Source organism: Podarcis vaucheri, assembly GCF_965113315.1.
Source record: "Podarcis vaucheri genome assembly, chromosome: 13".
Classification (NCBI taxonomy): domain Eukaryota; kingdom Metazoa; phylum Chordata; class Lepidosauria; order Squamata; family Lacertidae; genus Podarcis; species Podarcis vaucheri.
Genome location: NC_138751.1, coordinates 10,902,750 through 10,922,331, shown reverse-complemented (window position 1 = coordinate 10,922,331; position 19,582 = coordinate 10,902,750). Strand labels below are relative to the sequence as shown.

At 47.1% G+C, this 19,582-nt stretch overlaps 2 protein-coding genes across 5 annotated transcripts in view; both read right to left on the bottom strand.

Annotated features, from left to right (window-relative positions):
- CHD8 (chromodomain helicase DNA binding protein 8) overlaps positions 1-4,449 on the bottom strand; it is a 69,335-nt gene extending 64,886 nt beyond the window's left edge. For 2 of the 4 annotated variants that reach the window (XM_082195727.1, XM_082195730.1), the window contains exon 1: positions 4,297-4,449. The gene's annotated coding sequence lies outside the window, so the exon portion shown is untranslated. Of the gene's footprint in view, positions 1-2,306; positions 2,377-4,260 lie in introns of all 4 variants that reach the window. The other 2 variants (XM_082195728.1, XM_082195729.1) reach the window with 2 other exon arrangements.
- A 2,825-nt stretch (positions 4,450-7,274) lies between these two features.
- RAB2B (RAB2B, member RAS oncogene family) lies at positions 7,275-19,533 on the bottom strand. Its single transcript, XM_082195871.1, has 8 exons — positions 19,364-19,533; positions 16,354-16,425; positions 15,113-15,180; positions 13,973-14,055; positions 13,056-13,148; positions 12,306-12,417; positions 9,243-9,311; positions 7,275-7,832 (listed from the first exon to the last, which is right to left on the bottom strand). The coding sequence occupies exons 1-8, from the start codon at positions 19,407-19,409 to the stop codon at positions 7,737-7,739; spliced, it is 639 nt and encodes a 212-aa protein (XP_082051997.1). The 5' UTR covers positions 19,410-19,533; the 3' UTR covers positions 7,275-7,736.
- Positions 19,534-19,582: the final 49 nt, after the last annotated feature.

The window sequence follows — 19,582 nt, the reverse complement described above, 5'->3', positions numbered from 1 at the left end:
TTAAGAACTTCCTGATACAGGGCTGTCTTCAGGTGTCTTCTACAAGTTGTATATTTATTTATTTCCTTGACATCTGACGTGAGGGCATTTCACAGGGTAGGTGCCATTGCTCAGAAAGCCCTCTGCCTGGTTCCCTTTAAGTTCACTTCTCACAGTGAGGGAACCGCACCAGAACCCTTGGAGCTGGACCTCAGGGTCTGGGCTGAACAATGGGGGTGGAGATGCTCCTTCAGTTATACAGGCCCAAGGCCATTTAGGGCTTTATAGATCAACACCAACACTTTGAATTGTGCTTGGAAACGTACTGGGAGGTCCACCAAACATGAAGCCAGTCTTGGATGGAACTTGCCATTCCCAGACCAGGACTGGGGAACCATTGGACCGCCAGATGCTGGTCCAAATCCCTCGTCATCCCTGACCATTGGCTGTACTGGCTGGGACTGATCTGTAGGCTAGCAACATCTAGAGAGGACCAGGTTCCCCACTCCTGGTTTAAGGTCATGGGAGCTCAAAACAGCACGTCTTTGTGGGAGACATATTAGGAAAGTCCTCACTCAAAGCCTGATGAATCCTGGTTGGTGTTTCTGGAGGCTCTGGGGATTTCCTGCTGGCCTTTTTGAAGTCACAGTCAGCTTTTGCAGTGGGTAAATGTCCCAGGAACTTGATGCCCTTGCTTGCCTACAAAAGCCCAGCTGGCTCCCCAGTTTGCCAAGCAGCTGTGGGAAGTAAATGATCAGGGACTATTAGGGCACGTGGAGAAGACCAAATGACAACTCTGATCAATGATGGGCTAAAGCTCGCCTCCTCTCCCCTTACGAACCAAACCAGACCCTGTGTTCCTCATCTGAGCTCCTTCTCAGTGGGCCCTCTCGGAGGAAAATCTGGATGGTGGAAACACAAGACCAGGCCATTTCAGCGGTGGCTCCCCACTTAAGGAATGCTCTGGCCAGGGTGGCATGCCAGGCACCATCACTAGCTACTTCTAGGCACCAGGGGGAAACTTCTTCTTTTTTTTAAGCCAAGCTTTTGGTCTTTAACTTTTTGACACTGTAGCCTCTTTCAGTGGGCGGGATTTGTTAAGACTGCTTTTTATGTATCTCAAAATTTTTAACTTTTAGTTTATTTTTACCTTTCTATTATTTTAATTTTTGCTTTCCATTATATTGCAAGTAACTTTGAACTTAAATTAAGTTTTTTTTAAAAAAAATATCTATTAAGTCCAATAAATAATAATTTTAAGGAGGTTGCGGGCAAAATGTGGCCCTCAATATGTTGTCAGACTAAAATTCCCATTAGCATGGCCAGTGGAATCAGGGAAGATGGGAGTTGCAGCCTTGCAACAATTGGGAAGGGGCACAGGTTCCCCATCCCTGCCCTATACCACCCATGGCAGATACCTGCCCAATTGTTGCAACATTCGCTGGCTTCTCCATTACGTTGAAGCCAATGCCATCCACAGACCAACCCATCTCAAAAAGCAGAAGCACCATCACCAGTCGTTGGCTACAGAGAGAAAGTGAGGTTTTCAAAACATTAAATGCTGAAAATATTCAGCCCAAAAGCTGGCTGAGGGGGAAAATGTGTATAATAGGATGTCCAGGATTGACTGACCTCTGGTGGGTCTCTAGGACTGCCTATAAAAAAATAATTCTCCCCTTCCCCCAAATTAAAAAGTACATGAATGCCATGTGTACATTTTCCTCATCCCAGCTTATGCACACCTTTAGACAGTACAATATATTCCACCCACCCAGACACCTCATGTTAATTTTTCCATAACAACAACCACTCCCCGGCTCTGTAACAACTAGAGCAGATTATAATCCTTATTTCACCATATGCAGTATGACTGGGGGCAGGGCAAAGGGATGCATCCTTTCACCATTTTTTAAACCATACTAACTCTCAGAATATGAGAGTGGAAGTCAAAAGATAAAGCACTGGCATTAAACGACCAAATATGCATTCATAGATATTGTGGGAATAAGTTAAATATGGATGTTATCTTATACCCACTTACTTGGGACTAAGTCCCACTCAAATTGGGACTTGCTTTTGACGAATCACGTACAAGATTGCACTGAAATCAGTTATTAGAATTCTGGAAACTGAAAAGGCCATTCTCAGCTGAAATCATAGTTCAGTTCCACTGCTTCCTTTTCCCTCCACAAACCATCTTTGACAATGTGGGCTGATCAATATTAGCTCAACCCTCAAACACATGCAAAGGCTTGAAGCCTTCCTAGTTGCTCTTTCCCCAACATACTGGTACATTTTCTTCCACCCCTATTGTAAGCTACACTTACCCGAGAGTAAATCCCATTGATTCCAACAGAATTTACTTCCAAGTAAATAGCGTAGGTTTGCAGCCGCCTTCTAAAGAGGAGGGGGAAAGAGAAAGAAACATAGATCAACAAGACTAGAAATATATCAGGTATTCAGCTACTTGTGTGCCTAACAAATCAAATGTTGATTCTCAGGAACCTTGAAAATGTTTCCAAGTCTGCATGGGGCAAGAGACTAAAACATCTGATGAACACTGCAGAAAATCTCCCCTCCACACCCATGTCTCAGGGCTGTGGTTTAACTCTCAATATATCAGAATATTTTCCTAAACAATCTGAACTACAGATCACACCTCTTCCTTCCCAATCACTGGTCCAAACAACACAATAAAACACACTTTCACATGTCCCACCCTAATATCTATCTGTCTCAGAAAAATGGAGATAAGAAAATTAGCTGCATGCAAATCTCTCTAGCCCAGGTATCATTGCAGCCCACCCCTCTGCCGTTTCTTTCACTATCCCCACTTCCACTCTCCCAAAAAACTGAAACTGTTAGGGAAAAAGCCTTTGCATCAACAACTGTGCATAAACATTGAAGCAACAGGGGAAAGGAGTGAATGGGCAAATTCTTCCTAGCATAGGTGGAAACTGACTAGACTCTCCTCTGACCTTGTCAGTATCACCAGAGAACAGAGGAGACATCTGCACTGGTTTCCTCCTATACTTTTGTGATAAAACATATGAAAGCCATTCCCAGACGCAGATGTGTAGAAATGAAAAAAAGATGCCATGCGGAAGGCTGAAATTTCTGTCTGCGAGAACACATCCATTGACAAGTCCCTCTCGCACACAAATGGCTAGGAAGCTGACAAGCACTTGTAGATCCACTTTCTCACCTGGCCACTCATTGATTTCAAAACCAGACACATCTGCATTTAAAAGCTTTCCCACGTGCAAGCTCTTAAACATCTGAACTACCAAGTTACAGCCTGCTCCAAGATGGGCAGCCCTACAAATATACAATAAAACCGTGTAAGAAACTGGTCCCCAAATGCACACTCGGGTTCCAGGTGCGTCTGGAGCTGACAGTGTTGAAGACTGCTGCTGTTCAGCAGTACATCAGGGAACCCTACCACCCACTCCGTGCCAAACTCCATGTGGCAACACGGGGACTCACTTCCTCGTAGGACTGTGCCCGCATGCTCTCTTCCCACCCCATCACAACTTCTGCACGTAACGACCCACACGCGCAAAAGGTCCATGCAGTGCAGGAGAGACATCCTCTCTGCGCACAGCTTGCTCCCGACAAACGTCCACCGAAATTCCCCTTCCTGGATGCAACATCCACCCACCACCCAGATCTCGGCCTCCTCCTTTTTCTCCCCAAATCCAGCTCCCTTCTTTTCATCCGAGATCAATCCACCTCCTTTTCCTCTCCTCCTCTGAGCCGGCCTGTGTGTGCAAGGGCTTTAGCAGGGGTGCAATCCTTCCTTCCCAACCTTTACTAGAAACCGGATGGCGATGAAAACACACACAAAATAAAAGAGCCGACAGGGACGGGGGAAGAGAGAGAAATGCACAAGAGAGAATGCGACATGGATATATTTTTTTGGAGGGGGGTGGAGGGAGGAAATACACCCAAGCAGCCTTTTTCTTCCTTCCCCCTCTGCAAAAGCTGGGTTTGGCTTCTCCCTCCCACCTTTCCCATTAAGCGAACCCCGGAGGGCGGAAAGCGAAGGGCCCTCCCCCTCCCTTCAGAAATGGCCCCTCTCACTCGCCGTAGGAGAGCGGCGGCGGTGAGGGAGGGAGGGAGGGGGAGGGGAACGTCCCCGCATCGGGCCTGCATCGTGAAGAGGGCCATCCCATAATAATCCTCCCCCCTCTCCCTCCCCCCCCGCGCTCGTGTGGGTTTGTGAAGAGAAAGAGGAAAAGGCCTTTTTTATATTTGAAAAAATATAATAGCACCTCTTACCTGAGGGCCTGGTCCCCTCCCCCCACGCGGACTCACCCTCTAAGGAGCCACTTCTCCCGCCCCCCTCCCCTCTCCTAAGGAGAGAGAAGAGAGAACAAGGCAGCCGAGCATGGACGGTGCAACTTAACTTCTCTCGGGGGCCCTCCAAGCCACGCCCACCGCTCCTCCGCCAGGCTACGGCCGCCGACGAAGGACCCGGGAGGCCTGGGGGCGGGGCCAGGCAGCAGGTTAGGTTGAGAGAACCTTCCAGGAAGTCAGTCTCTCTCTCTCTCTCCGGAGTGGGGCGGGGGAGGGGGAGAAGGGAAGCGGGCCTCCAGCTCGTGGAGAGGCTGTCTAAGGAAGTCGCCTGATTTATTCCGTGCCACCAAGACAAATAAAAGTAATATACAGTATTTTTCAAGGGCTGTTGTTTTTAAACCATGGGGGCCTGTGGAGAGGTGGCAATATCATCTTGCCGCGGCCCGCGCCCCGGCAGACGGGCAATGCGTTAGGCGCCTATATGGGGAAGCCATCTTGGGAGGGATGGAGAGGCGTGGGGGGCCAGAATTGTGGCCCCATTGCAAAAGCAGCCTTGCTTGTGATATATGCATACGCTTTTGCCCTTTATTTGTTTGCCCTTTATAACAGTCCTGCAAGGCAGGCCACTGTGGTTAGTTTCCCATTTCACAGAGGAGGAAAACTGAGCCTGAGCAGTTTGGGACATGGAACAGATTTCACGCCTGCCTGGTCTATTTTCCGTCTCTTGGTCCATATGATGATGCTGGTCCATATAATAATGAAAGCTAGAAAATCTGGCTTTGCCCTCAAGTAGTGAAACCATATGGTATTTCGTCTCAAGGAAGTGGGATTTGACTTGCAGGCTCCGTGATTCATTCCTGGCCTTGAGACATTGGAAGACGGCTATCATATATCCTCTCAACATCCCCTTATCCAGACTAAACATACCCAGATCATCTTTTTCCAAGATGATGAAGGACCATTAGGGATGCCATATTTCAAAAAGTGACAGTCCAGAAGACACAAGTTGTTAAGCCTTTTTTTAAAAAAAGTTGAGTATTGAGCTTTTTTTACTGAGCACTCTTTCGGGGGTTTATCAGAAATAAATCCTAATGTGCTCAGTGTGGCTTACTTCTAGGGAAGCATACATAAAAATTGTAGAGCTGGGATGGACCCTTATAATCCACAGTCTTAATCTTTTCCCTAAACAAATGCCCATGCAGGAACACCTCTGGATGTGTTTTTGGCATTCTGCAGAATGTATCACTCCCACCCCTTTGAAATACATCATTCTTCCATCAAAGAAAGGACTACCCCTGCATTTAATCACCCACAGATCTCCCCTTTCAGTTTAATAAATTGCAGAACAGGCAATGGTTGCATATACACCTTCCATTTCAAGCACACACACACTCCACCATGAATTGTGGGGACTGTAGTTTACCCTCACAGATCTATAATTCCCAGCACCCTTAAGCTACAGCTCGCATTAAACACCCCCCCCCCCAGTATGTGTGCTTTAAATGTATGGCATGTATGCATCCTCACCCCACTATAACTCAGTGGAAGAGCACATGCCTTGCATTTAGTAGGCTGCCACATTCAGTTCCTCACATCTCCAGTTTAAAAGGATCAGCAGCTGGATGAGCATAAGTCCTACTGGATGAGGCCAATGCCCCCTCTAGTCCAACACGCTGTTCTCACAAAGGCCAAACAGGTGTGCATGGGGTGCTCACAAGCAGGACCTGGGTGCAACAGCATTCTCCCCACCTGAGGTTCCCATCAGCTGGGATACTCCCTCTGAAACCTACACAGACATGTAGAACATTAATGTGTCTTATACAGTGGTGCCCCGCAAGACGAATGCCTCGCAAGACGGAAAACTCGCTAGACGAAAGAGTTTTCCGTTTTGGAGGTGCTATGCAAAACGAATCTCCTATGGGCTTGCTTCGCAAGACGAAAATGTCTTGCGAGTTCTTGCGGGTTTTTTCCCCTTTTCCCCCTTTTTCTAAGCCGCTTATCAGCTGATCCGATAAGCTGATAAGCCGCTAAAAGCCGCTAATAGCGCTAATCCGCTAATCCGTCAATGGGCTTGCTTCGCAAGATGAAAAAAACGCTAGACGAAGAGAATCACAGAACGGATTCTTTTTGTCTTGCGAGGCACCACTGTAATGTGTTTTAAGTGCATTGCTGATTTTGGGAGAAGTTTTACATAGTTGTTTTAAACTATTTTTCCTGCAGTGCTTTTGTCAAACTCTCTTTGTAAACTGCTTTGAGGATTTTACAATCAAGAAATGTATACATTATATGTATATTCTAAAGATCTCTGCCTAGGCACAAAGCACATTCCTTTGTTTACTCCAATAGCCAGAGATACTATCTCTTGCCCGCAAAGAGGATGTCACTGCGCTCAAAGCAAGTGGTTTTGATGCTTGTTGGTAGCTTCTGTTATGGAGCTGCCATGGCAGGATGCAAAACAGTCAAGTCCATTCAATATATCAATTTTTCCTTTCTTCTCCCAATATATAAATACATGCCAGAGATATCATCAGTTTCACTGGACTGGTCATGTGGTCTGGATGCCTGATTATCGTCTTCCAAAACAACTACTCCATTACCAGCTTAAGAACAGAAAGCGAAATACCAGTGGACAACAAAAGAAGTTTAAAGTCGCTCTCAAGGCAAACCTTAAAAAAGGCAGTATAAGCACAGAGAACTGGGAAACACTAGCCTACCAGCGCTCCAGTTGGAGAACAGCCTTTACCATGGACTTTGAAGAAGCACAAACTCAGGACGAAAGGGAGAAATGTGCTAGGAGGAAGGCACGCTTGGCAAACCCTCACCATGATCAACTCCCGCCCGGAAACCTATGTCCTCACTGTGGAAGGATGTGTGGATCCAGAATTGGCCTCCATAGTCACTTACGGACTCACTGTTAAGACTATGTTCATGGAAGACAATTTTACTTGGCCATGAGTGATCACCAAAGAAGACAAAGAAGAAGACATGCCAGAGAATAATGTCAAACATGGAAATATTTAATACAAAGCTGAAACAACAGTGAAGTAGATCTTAAAATCTAAGACTGGTTAGATTGGCCTGGATTACACTCTCCCCAGCTCCTCTGCCAAGGCGTCTGTGAACCCAAAGTGTGGGCAATGGAAAGCTCCAACATTAGAAGAGGAAACTGCTGGAGGAAAGGCACAGATTGGTGGAGGAAGGAACCTGGAAGCACCATTCGCCTACGAGGGAGTGAAGAGGGGTCCTCAAATGGGAGGCTTTTGGAAGAGTTACTACTAGCACCCCAACAGCCACCAGCCAAAATCAACTCTAGGGCAGAGATAGGCTGTAATAAGGTCGAGGGAAGGTGAACTTGAAGGATTCCTGCCCCCAGTGTGGTGCCTGAAACCGAAAGAGAGATAGAGAGCATGACACGGAAGAGGCATCTTCCCGTGTGTTCCCCAGCCTGGAGGGGAAATTCAGCAGCAACCTGACCGGTCTCCAGAGGCCTGACGACCGTGGCCGGCGGAGGATCTTCCTGTCGGTTCCTGGGGGCCGATCCTGATGCCGTTTCCCTGCAGGTGGAGAAATAAAAGGGCTTAGTTAACAATAATCCGAAGGAAAGCCAGGACTGCTTCGACCGCTTTCATGATACCATCTGTGACCGCCCAAGCCCATTTTGGCAAGCTGCAGAAAGAGGCGGTCCCTCTAGGCCAGGAGTAGCCAATCTTGTTCCCTCCAGATGTTGATAGGAATTGTGGACCAGCAATATCTGGAGGGCGCAGCACTGACTACCCTTGCTCTAGGCAGCGGCTGTTTCCTCCAAGAGACTCCTTCAACCGAGTCTTTTAAAAGTCTGAAACTGGGTTTCTGTAGTTTCCAGCATTGCTGCCTCCATCTGTGGAGATAGAACATAGCCACCGTGGCTAGGAGCCATCAATAGCCTCCATTAATTTGTATAATCCTCTAATCTAAACCTTGGTTTAGTGCTGCGTGAATGAGCTTTGCCTCCTTCCAGCCGGTACATTCCCTGCTCTCCTTCTCTGTGTGAGCAGGAGGAATCTGGAAGCATTTACCTTCTTTTAAACACAGCTTTTTGTTTGTCTCAGCTGAGGAACATGATTTAACCCCAAATTTTGTTTCAACCAGCACATGGTTTGATGTAGGTTTAAAAAACAAAACAAAAAACAACAACAACCATAGTTCATTTTCAAACCATTATCTTGGTTTGCGTTTAAGCAACAAGTTACATTTTAGCTGGGAAGCTTTCACTTTCTCTATCTTCTCCTAGCCATGTGAAAGGCGATGACAGGAGAGCATGACCTGAGGAGGCAGCTAGGCTTGTTCGTGTAGCATTAAGTGATGGTTTATCACTACAGTCTAATGTGACCATCGTCTGAGCTGGTATTAGGCAGCTCTTGATGTTCGCTAGGGATGTGGGTGGCACTGTGGTCTAAACCACTGAGCCTCCTGGGCTTGCTGATCGGAAGGTCCGCACGACGGGGTGAGCTCCTGTTGCTCTGTCCCAGCTTCTGTCAACCTAGCAGTTCAAAAGCATACCAGTGCAAGTAGATAAATAGGTTCCACTCTGGTGGGAAGGTAAATGGCATTTCTGTGTGTTCTGGCTTCCGTCACTGTGTTCCGTTGTGCCAGAAGTGGTTTAGTCATGCTGGCCCCATGACCCGGAAAGCTGTCTGTATACGAACACCAGCTCCCTCAGCCTGAAAAGCAAGATGAGCGGCGCACCACATAGTCGCCTTTGATTGGACTTAACCGTCCAGAGGTCCTTTACCTTTACTTTTTACCTATGTTCGCTAGTATCTTAATATACGAAATCAAGTTTTATTGAATTAAAATTTAATACAAATCACTTTACAAATCTGAGAACTACTTGTACTGACACACATAGCCATTAGCCAATCCCCACCCCAGCCCCATCACAAAATTTGATGGGCCATCAAGGGAGGCCACTAGGTCTGACTTGCCTCGTTGTTAACATCAAAATGGCCTTGCTGGATCTTTTTATAGATGGCTTTAGCTGTGTGGAGAAAGGCCTGGAAGGAGTAGATAGAAGGGGGAAAGTTTTTTTAAGAAACAAGCAAGATGGGTAAAATAATACAGCAATAAAGACAAGTTCCTATCCTGCACATCAAAATGGGACACAGAAATGGGTCTGGCACTAGTACAGAGGGGGAGGTATTTTCCCTCTTCCAGGGCACTGCATTCCATACTGTCTACCCATCCCGTTTTTCTGTTTTCCTCCTCCAAATCCACAGTCACCATTCTGTCCCTGCTAAGCTTGCTCAGTCCCCACCAGAGGGAACGATACAGGCCAAAATATATGCAGGCAAACCATTCTAATGAAGGCTGTACAGGATGAACTCTCCAGCAGCTGTTGGGTATCACAGATAGCTGCTAGCTAGCCATGGCAGGAAGATGGACCTGAGCATCAGCAAATCCCCTCTTCTCTGAGCCCTTATTGTCCGTATAATACATGATTGGGCTTGTAAACAGTTACTTCATGTGTCACCTGTAGCAAACAAGAATTACCTTCAAGCAATCAGGCAAAGAAGCTTTTCTAAACTGTAAGAGAGCTGGGTTCTTCCCCCACCTCTCCGCACCCCCTCCCAACCATATTCCACAAATAACCATCTAGATATGGTGTGGTAAGGAGGCTAGCAGCCCCCCCACCCCACTCCACATCAGCTACATTCCCCCCCACATCTAATTGGAAAACTGCACAGTTAAATGGACCTGGGAGAATCCAGGAACCTCTGTACGCCTCCAATGCCAGTCATACAAGTCTAAATGGGGACTTCTGTTTCCATTTAAAGTTTCTGGTCCTCATGACAGCTGAGATGGGCATGAAATTGTATGGAAGGGGATTGTCAAAACTTCAGAAGCCAGGGCAGTGCAGGACTTCCAAGGAGCAGGCTTTCAGACCTTCAGACCTTCCCATCTGTAGCTCAGCGACAGAACATCAATGGTTCCTCTTCATCCTGGAGAAGAGTGACTAGTGGGGTGCCACAGGGTTCTGTCTTGGGCCCAGTCTTATTCAACATCTTTATCAACGACTTGGATGATGGACTCAAGGGCATCCTGATCAAATTTGCAGATGACACCAAACTGGGAGGGGTGGCTAACACCCCAGAGGACAGGATCACACTTCAAAACGATCTTGACAGATTAGAGGACTGGGCCAAAACAAACAAGATGAACCTTAACAGGGAGAAATGTAAAGTATTGCACTTGGGCAAAAAAAATTGAGAGGCACAAATACAAGATGGCTGACACCTGGCTTGAGAGCAGTACATGAGAAAAGGATCTAGGAGTCTTGGTTGACCACAAACTTGACATGAGCCAACAGTGTGACACGGCAGCTAAAAAAGCCAATGCAATTCTGGGCTGCATCAATAGGACTATAGCATCTAGATCAAGGGAAGTAATAGTGCCACTGTATTCTGCTCTGGTCAGACCTCACCTGGAGTACTGTGTCCAGTTCTGGGCACCACAGTTCAAGAAAGACACTGACAAACTGGAACGTGTCCAGAAGAGGGCAACCAAAATGGTCAAAGGCCTGGAAACGATGCCTTATGTGGAACGGCTAAGGGAGCTGGGCATGTTTAGCCTGGAGAAGAGGAGGTTAAGGGGTGATATGATAGCCATGTTCAAATATATAAAAGGATGTCATATAGAGGAGGGAGAAAGGTTGTTTTCTGCTGCTCCAGAGAAGCGGACACGGAGCAATGGATCCAAACTACAAGAAAGAAGATTCCACCTAAACATTAGGAAGAACTTCCTGACAGTAAGAGCTGTTCGACAGTGGAATTTGCTGCCAAGGAGTGTGGTGGAGTCTCCTACTTTGGAGGTCTTTAAGCAGAGGCTTGACAACCATGTGTCAGGAGTCCTCTGATGGTGTTTCCTGCTTGGCAGGGGGTTGGGCTCGATGGCCCTTGTGGTCTATTCCAACTCTATGATTCTATGATTCTATAACATGCGTCTTGCATACACAAGGTAAATTCCCAGCATTTCTGGGTAGCACTGGGAGAGAACTCTGTTGGAAGTTCTGGAAAGCCACCTTCAGTCTGTGCAGGCCAGAGGTTTTCAACCTTTTTGAGTCCATGGCTCCCTTGGCCAATTACATTCTTTCTGCGGCACCCACTCAGGAGCCAGTTATGTCACCCCCTGCCTGCAGAGCTGGCAGCCTCTTGCCCTTTTTCGAACACCTTTGTGGAGTGTTCCCTCAGCTTCCTCTGCTCTCCCCTCTACTTAGGAGTCCTCTGGGCAGCCGCTGCCACTGCCCCCGGTCTCTGATCTGCCCCCATCCAAGGAGAGGTGCCTCCTCGCACTGCCCCACAGGGGCCTGGGAAGAGGATACACCCAGCCTCAGTATCCCAACGGAGACTGGCCAAAGGTGAATGTGAAGCCAGCACCTTACCTTGGGAGGCAGCAGGGGCAGCAGCGGGCACTCAGCTTCCAGGCAGGCCTTGCACACAGCAAGCACAAGAAAGGCCAGTACAGTACTTGCTTGCCCTCCTCTCACTAGCCTCCATTCCCAACAACAAGGGCTGGTGGACTGGCTGGCTGGGCTCCCTCGCCCACTTGCTTGCTTACTCCGAGGCAGCCTTCACTCCTGGCAACCAGCACCCCCCGGCCAGCCCCAGAGGCACCATTTGCCTGTGGAGCTTGTAGCCAGGGCTGCTGCAACAAACAGCTGTGCAAGCTTTTGGCAGGCAGAGACATGAGAGGGCATCAGAGGAGGGAGGGAAGGAAAGAGGGACAGAGGCCAGTGTTGCCCAAAGCACCCTGACCATCATTCAAGGCACCCCAGGGTGCCATGGCACACTGGTTGAAAACCACCGGTGTAGACAATACTGAGCTTGATGGAAAAGTGGTCTGATTCGGTATAAGAAATATAAGCAGTATATGTTCTTCTGCATGCGGTAAGAAGAATAAGTTATGTGAATGCTTTTCCTGGCCCAAAAGGAAATACGGACTGGAAGGGAACGGGGGGGGGGGGGTAGGCAAACACCCAATATTTTCTTCACCTCTTCTACGTTGGATGCTGTCTTTGCAGAGGTCTCCATGAAAACCATGCCATGTTCCCGGGCAAAAGCCTCACCTTCTTCCTTCCGTACAGCTCGCCGATTTTCCAAGTCACTGCGGGATGAGAGAGGCAAGAAATATTAATTAATAATAATAATAATTTAATTTATGAATCACTCCCTATGAAGCACCTTGAAGCGATTTCACAATACAGTGCAAACATATACTAAAACAAATGCACATGTATTCTTGTTCTTATTTATTCCACTTAATTTACAAATCAGCTAAACCACCACCTCAAGGTGATTTACACATAAAGTAATATACAAACATCCCAATTCACTATTATCTACCCCAGGGGTCAGCAAACTTTTTCAGCAGGGGGCTGGTCCACTGTCCCTCAGACCTTGTGGGGGGGGGGCCGGACTATATTTTGGAGGGAATAAATGAACGAATTCCTATGCCCCACAAATAACTCAGGGATGCATTTTAAATAAAATCACACATTCTGCTCATGTAAAAACACCAGGCAGGCGCCACAAATAACCCAGAGAAGCATTTTAAATAAAAGGATACATTCTACTCATGTAAAAACATGCTGATTCCCGGACCATCCGCGGGCCAGATTGAGAAGGCGATTGGGCCGCATCCGGCCCCCGGGCCTTAGTTTGCCTACCCATGATCTACCCCAAGTCCTTGGCCGGTGGGGATGGGGGAACAGGTGAGTTGGAACGCAGAAGATGACTGGATACCTCTTATTGCCGATGAGCATGACCACCATGTGGGAGCTGGAATGCTGCCGAGCATCTTCTAGCCAGGTGTACAAATGGTTGAAGCTTTCCCGTCTGCACAGAGCAAGAAAGGTAGGTCAGGGTGTGCAGTAGGTGGAATGGGACCCTAAAGTTCCACCACTCATCTGGGCCAGCAGTGAGCGGAACATAAAGTCCCTGTCCGCTCCCCCAAGTTAAACTGTGGGCAGCACATTCTCAGCCATGCGGACCCTAAGACCCACGGTCTGACGTCGTAAGAGGAGCCTGCTGGATCAGGCCAAAGTCCCATCTAGTCCAGCATCCTGTTCACGCAGTGGCCAAACCAATGCCCATGAGAAACCCGCAAGCAGGATTTGAGCACAGGAGCAGCCTCCTCTCCTGGGTAATTTCCAGAATTACTCCAGCTGTGGAGGCAGAGCATAGCCGTCATGGCTAGTAGCCATTGAGAGCCTTGTCCTCACTAGCTGAGATGACTGGCAGAATCCGAGACCAGGGAGAAGAGTCGGTGAAAGAAGACTGGAAGAAATTTAAAGACTATTTAAAGAAATATTGTAAAATCAATGAATGTTAGAAAGATGTTGGATAGAAATTAAGTGGTTTCCGGCTGTAATGTTTCAGGAGATATGGGGGAAAAAAAGGATTATAAATGGGTCAAAGTTTTATGGTAAGGATTTGCTGAACCAACAAACTGAATTGGAATACAAAGAAGGGAAGTATGAGGAGGTTGGAGGAAATAAGGATATGGAAGTTATATTACTGAAAATTGAAGTGTGTTTTTAATGGTTTATTATTTTGTATGTTTATTTTTGTATGTTGTGTATGTCTTGTATGTTGTATGTTTATATCTTAAAATTTTTAAATAAATATCTTTTTTTAAAAAAAGAGAGCCTTGTCCTCACCTGGTGATGTCATACACCAACAGAGCTCCGGCAGCCCCTCTGTAGTACGAGCGAGTGATGGAGCGGAAGGATTCCTGGCCAGCCTTTGGAGTGGGAGAGAACCAATCAGGAAACACAAAAAAATGGAGTTGTCTAAACTACAATGGTACCTCTGGTTACTTACTTAATTTGTTCCGGAGGTCCGTTCTTAACCTGAAACTGTTCTTAACCTGAAACACCACTTTAGCTAATGGGGCCTCCCTCTGCTGCCGCGCCGCAGGAGCACGATTTCTGTTCTCGTCCTGAAGCAAAGTTCTTAACCCGAGGTAATATTTCTGGGTTAGCGGAGTCTGTTACCTGAAGCGTATGTAGCCTGAGGCACCACTGTACTAGCTAAGCATGCCCACACCTATAGCACTCATCCCCTTTCCATCCCTCTTCCCAGGAAACCCTGGGCATTTTAACTGGAATAGAGGCCTCCTGTTTTAGGGCATATCTGTACCATAAATTTAAAGTACTATACCACTTTAACAATCATGGCTTCCCCCGAAGATCCCTGAGAATTATAATTTGTTAGGAGTGCTGAGAGTTGCAAGGAGACCCTTATTCCCCTCAGAAAGCAACAATTCCTAGAGCGCTTTATCAATCCATCTTTCTAGGGAACTCTGGGAATTGTAGTTGTTGTAGCAGCACCCTTAACAAACTACATTCCCCAGGATTCTTGGAGCAGTGGGGCCCCACAACTGTTAAACTGGTGTAAGAGTGCTTTAAATGTATGGTGTAAACGTGCCCCGGTCTCCTTAGCCCTCAATCCCCCTCCCCCCTCCACTTTCCAAAATTCGGACCCACAACCCCTCCTCCTGAAATTCCAGCCTCTCTATTCTCCTAATTTGTTCCTTTCTTCCTTCCAACTCTGCAGCCCTGGAGCAGTTGGTTAAACAGGGCTGGAGGAATAATTTCCTGCCTGTCAACACTTAATTAAAACAAAACAAAACAGGTTGGAGCTCTGGCTGGGAGCAGATGCCCAAGATGGGGATAGACAACCAACTAAAACAAAATGATCCCTGTGAAGCTAAAATGCCCTTGCTCTGTTTTGGCACTCCGGTCCCCAAAATCGTTCCTTTGCATTTGCAAACGGTCAAGGCTTCAAGGGGAGCTCACCGTGTCCCAAATTTGCAGCTTGATCTTTTTGTTGTCAATGGTGACCATCCGTGCACCAAACTCTACACCTGGTGGAGAAATGGAAGAACAGGAGAAAGCTCAGAGGGGAGGAACTCTCCACAACTCCAACCCGCCATATCATTCAACCCATGTTTCTCATTATATCCCGGCCTGTGAAATACCCCCCCCAACTCCTTCCAGTTCTACCACCTTCAGCCAACCAAAGGTCTTCTGCTCCTATAAGCGACCTATTCTTCCTCACTGGTCCTTAGACATGGAACTCCTGGCTTGGATAGATATGTGGCATCTTTTCTCTCCTTCCTGTTGTCCTCAAATCCAGTGGCAGAGCAAGCCGATCAGGCACCTGGAGCAGTGCATGCCCTGCACCCAGGGGCGGGGCCAGCTGGGGCAGGACACTCCATGGGGCCTCCGAGGAGTCAGCCTGTCTCCTCCCACTCAGCTGCCCTACAGCTGAGGGGGAGGCGGCAGGCGGACCGTTTGGGGTAGCACGGAGCCAGCGGGCGCCCAAGCCACTGCGTCACTCCCAGAAGAGACGTGTGGTCCGGGCGCACTGTAGGCCCTGCGGTGAATGCCGTCCGGCATTTTATCACCCCCTCAGTGGTGACACTTGGGGCGGCCTGCCCCCACCACACCCCCTTCCTCCGCCCCTGCTCAAATCCCCCTTTATCCTTATGGGTTATCTTCTTCCTCCTCATTCCCACCTGGTATCCAAACTGCTAAACATGTGTCTTTGGTCTTAACCACATTCATTCCTCCAGGCTTTCCCCATCATCTCTCTGTGTCACTCTTTTATTTTAAATTGCAGGCTCCTGGAGAGTGGAGACCCTATTTGCCTATGTGGCTCTGTGTATGTACATACTTACATATATATACATATACACATGCACACACACACGCACACAGAGAGACCTTACTGTATGCTTGTGAAACATGGACCACTTATAAATGTCATCTCCAACTCCTCGAAAGATTCCATCAATGATGTCTCCGAAAATTTTTACACATCACTTGGGAAGACAGGCGTACTAATGCCAGTGTACTGGCAGAAGCAAATATCACCAGTGTCGAAGCGATAATTCTTCAACATCAACTTTGTTGGACTGGCCATGTTGTGAGGATGGCTGATTATCGTTTCCCAAAGCAATTACTCTATTCCGAATTTAAGAATGCTTAAATAATACTCTGCTTAAATAATACCCCAAGGCCCATTGGGGACTCACCTATGGTCAAGTCATGGACAGCTGTGAACCGCTTATCTGTAAACTGTAACAAGAGGCAGGATTTTCCAACACCTTTGGAGAGAAAAAAGAAAATAAATTCAGAAGCTGTTGTACAAAAACAAACAAACAAAACCCTTTGATCAGTGGTGGCTGGTGCCCATTGAGACCCATAGGATGGAAGGAAAAAGGCCCACAAATGCCAGTGCCAAGCAGAGACACCAACTCTAGCTTTGCTCCCAGCAGAGTTCTACAAAGGCAACACCTGTAACAAGGAAGACCACAGACAGTGCTGCCCCTGGTGGAGGCTGGCAGAGGACCAACTGATGTTTATTTTTGTTTTAATTTTATTTATTTATTCAATTTATATACTGCCCTTTATCCAAATATTCCAGGGCGGTATACAACATTAGGAACTTAATTTACACGGCATAATAATAAAAAACATAAGACACAGCATAATCATCAAACAAGCATAATAACAGCCCCCCCCCGGCCACATTTAACAGGCCATAGATTGTTTAATGGCCAAAGGCAAAGAGGACTGTTTTCACCTGGCATCTAAAGTCATGTAATGATGGCACTGGGTGAGCTTCTCTGGGGAAGGCATTCCACCACAGAAAAGGCTCGTTCTCATGTTGCCATCCTCTGAACCTCTTGGGGAGTGGGGACATAGAGAAGGGCTTTGGATGACAAGCAGAGGGTCTGAGTCGGTTCATATGGGGAGAGGCGGTTCTTAAGGTATCGAGATCCTGAAGCTTTGTAGGTCAAAACCAGCATTTTGAATTGGTTGGTGGGGCGGGGCCTTCTTTGTCCTATGGACTGGCCCCGAGTTGCACAAGTTACAAGGAAGCCTCTGCAAACCTCTTGGGAGAATTTCCACACTTTCTCTCGAGACTTTATTTATTCGCCATATATACAGTAGTTCCTTCTTTATACAGCTGTCATGCTCCCTTTTATGTGGCTCTTACACTGGCTTTATCAATGTTGTTTTTAAATGTATGTTTTGCTTGTTGTTTTTGTTTAGTCATGTCTGACTCTTCGTGACCCCATGGACAAGAGCACGCCAGGCTTTTTGCTATATTTTCCATTTGTTTTATATTTGTAATTTTGTAACACTGCCCAGAAACAACATGGTCCATAATTCGGGGAGAAAAGGCAAGCAGGCATGGCTAAACAAGAATGTCTTTGCTCTTCACTAAGGGGCAAACAGACTTCCTGAAGTAAGGGTCTCTACAAGCTTGGCTCTGTGACTTAAAAGGCCCAGTCTTGCATCCCACCTAACCTGATGACGAATCCAGTGGCTAGGCAGGAAAATGTGGGAGAAGAGGATTTGATGACAGGCTATGTGAAGGACCATTTAAGGCATAGTTGGAGAACCCATGAGCCTCCAGATATTGCTGGACTCGATCTACCATCACCACCAGCAACCAGCATTGACAATATTCAGGGATGATGGGAGTTGTGGTCCAGCAACATCCGCAGTGCCCCAAGCTCCCCATCCCTTTAAGGCTTTGTAGGCAATAACTCATACTGTCTTGTAGAAAAATAGAGACCCTTTATTTCACTTCCACAATTTGGTTAGCAGACGTGAAACCACTCCCATCTTCCATTGCTTTGATCAACAGCACAACTGAATCTCACCATCTCTCTGTCTATACCGGCTGGTAAAAAGGTAAAAGTAAAGGAGCCCTGGACAGTTAAGTCCAGTCAAACTTGGCTCTAGGGTGTGGCACTCGTCTTGTTTCAGGCTGAGGGAGCTGGCGTTTGTCCTCAGACAGCTTTCTGGGTCTTGTGGCCAGCATGACTAAACCGCTTAGGGAGGCTCAGTGTTAGAGAGACTTGTAAGATTATATGTAAGATATAGTATGGTTGGTCTGCGGGGACTTTGCAGGATCTTGGCTTCTGAGCTTAGACCATCTTACCCAAACCTTGTGTATGGTTGGTGAGGGTGGGACTGGGCATTAAGATTACTGTGTATAATTGATAATATTACTGCTGTTCAGCCTACTCAAAGATCTACATTATAATACTGAAGATAGCCAGTGGAGACAAGGCATCAGCTGAGGGAGGCGCTTTTGTTCATGACACCTTGCCTCTGTAACTCCCTGTTTGTGTCCACTTCCCAGGTTTCTTCCCAGATTACAGTCACGTTCGCAACCCGAGGTATGACTGTACTGTATCTCTTTGCAAAAGAAACAAACTGAAAATGCTTCCTTTTGCCCTGTCCTGCCCACCTCCAGCTTTCAACAGGGTTTGAAACCTGCTGTTGTTACTATTACTATACTATTATTGCAACATAATGCAACAATCCTCCTGAACTGTAGTAACCTGTCATCATGGGTTATATGTGTTTAGACAGTGATTTATTTATTTTTTACAGCAGCGATTTTATACCTGTGCATCATCAGTGGGTCTAAGATCCCTGTGATTAAGAAGTACAGGGAGGAGGAATTAAAAAAACAAAAACGTAAGGCAGACCTATCCAAGCCTTTCCGTGGTTCCCACACTGACAGCCCAATTCTATGCATGTTTACTCAGAAGTAAACAGAGCTCAGTGGTGCTTACTCCCAAGCAGATGTTGTGTTTTGCTAGTTAAAACTGTGCTTTGTTCTGTCCTTTAAATTCTAGTGTGATTTTAGGAAACGTCACGCATCCTTGGGTGGGCTGTGCCAAAAAAAGGGGGGGGACTATAAATAATGTCACAAACAAAACAAAACAAATGTGCACAGGATTTGTAGCCTTGTGTTGGGGAACCCAGAGCTAGGAAGTGGTCCTTTTACACAGTGTCAGATGGTCAATATCTGCAAAATGGGATCAACGGTGTTCTTCCTCACAGGGTTGATGTAAGGTCGCACACTCTATATAGTGACCTAAATAATGACCTCTCTATGTATGTATATGTATATACATGGTGAGCAAGTTCACATTTGCCTTAAATAGTAATATCCCCGCCCCCACAGTCCCCACCCCCGACCCGAGGCTGAAACTCCCTCGTTTTCCCCGCCCATACCGGTGTCCCCGATGATGACGTATTTGAAGAGATAGGCGTAGGACATGGCTCTGAAGCCCCCCTAAACCCCAGCCCCGGCCTGGAGGTTCTCCAGGGGCCACTCTAGCTCACTCAACAGCCGCCATGTCTATTGCTCTCGCGCTCCCTGTCTTTCCTCTCCCTCCCTCCCCCGTCCTGTGACGCTCTGGTTTTCCTTTTCCGGCACCTTTTCCAGCAAGC

What these genes read in the sequence shown, in the direction of transcription:
- RAB2B (XM_082195871.1), bottom strand. Translation starts at nt 19,409, where the DNA reads ATGTCCTACGCCTATCTCTTCAAATACGTCATCATCGGGGACACCG. An exon ending in TGTCCATGACTTGACCATAG is followed by an intron (nt 15,181 to 16,353) that starts GTGAGTCCCCAA and finishes TTTCTCCACCAG; the next exon opens with GTGTAGAGTTTGGTGCACGG. An exon ending in TTGGTGTATGACATCACCAG is followed by an intron (nt 13,149 to 13,972) that starts GTGAGGACAAGG and finishes TGCTCTGTGCAG; the next exon opens with ACGGGAAAGCTTCAACCATT.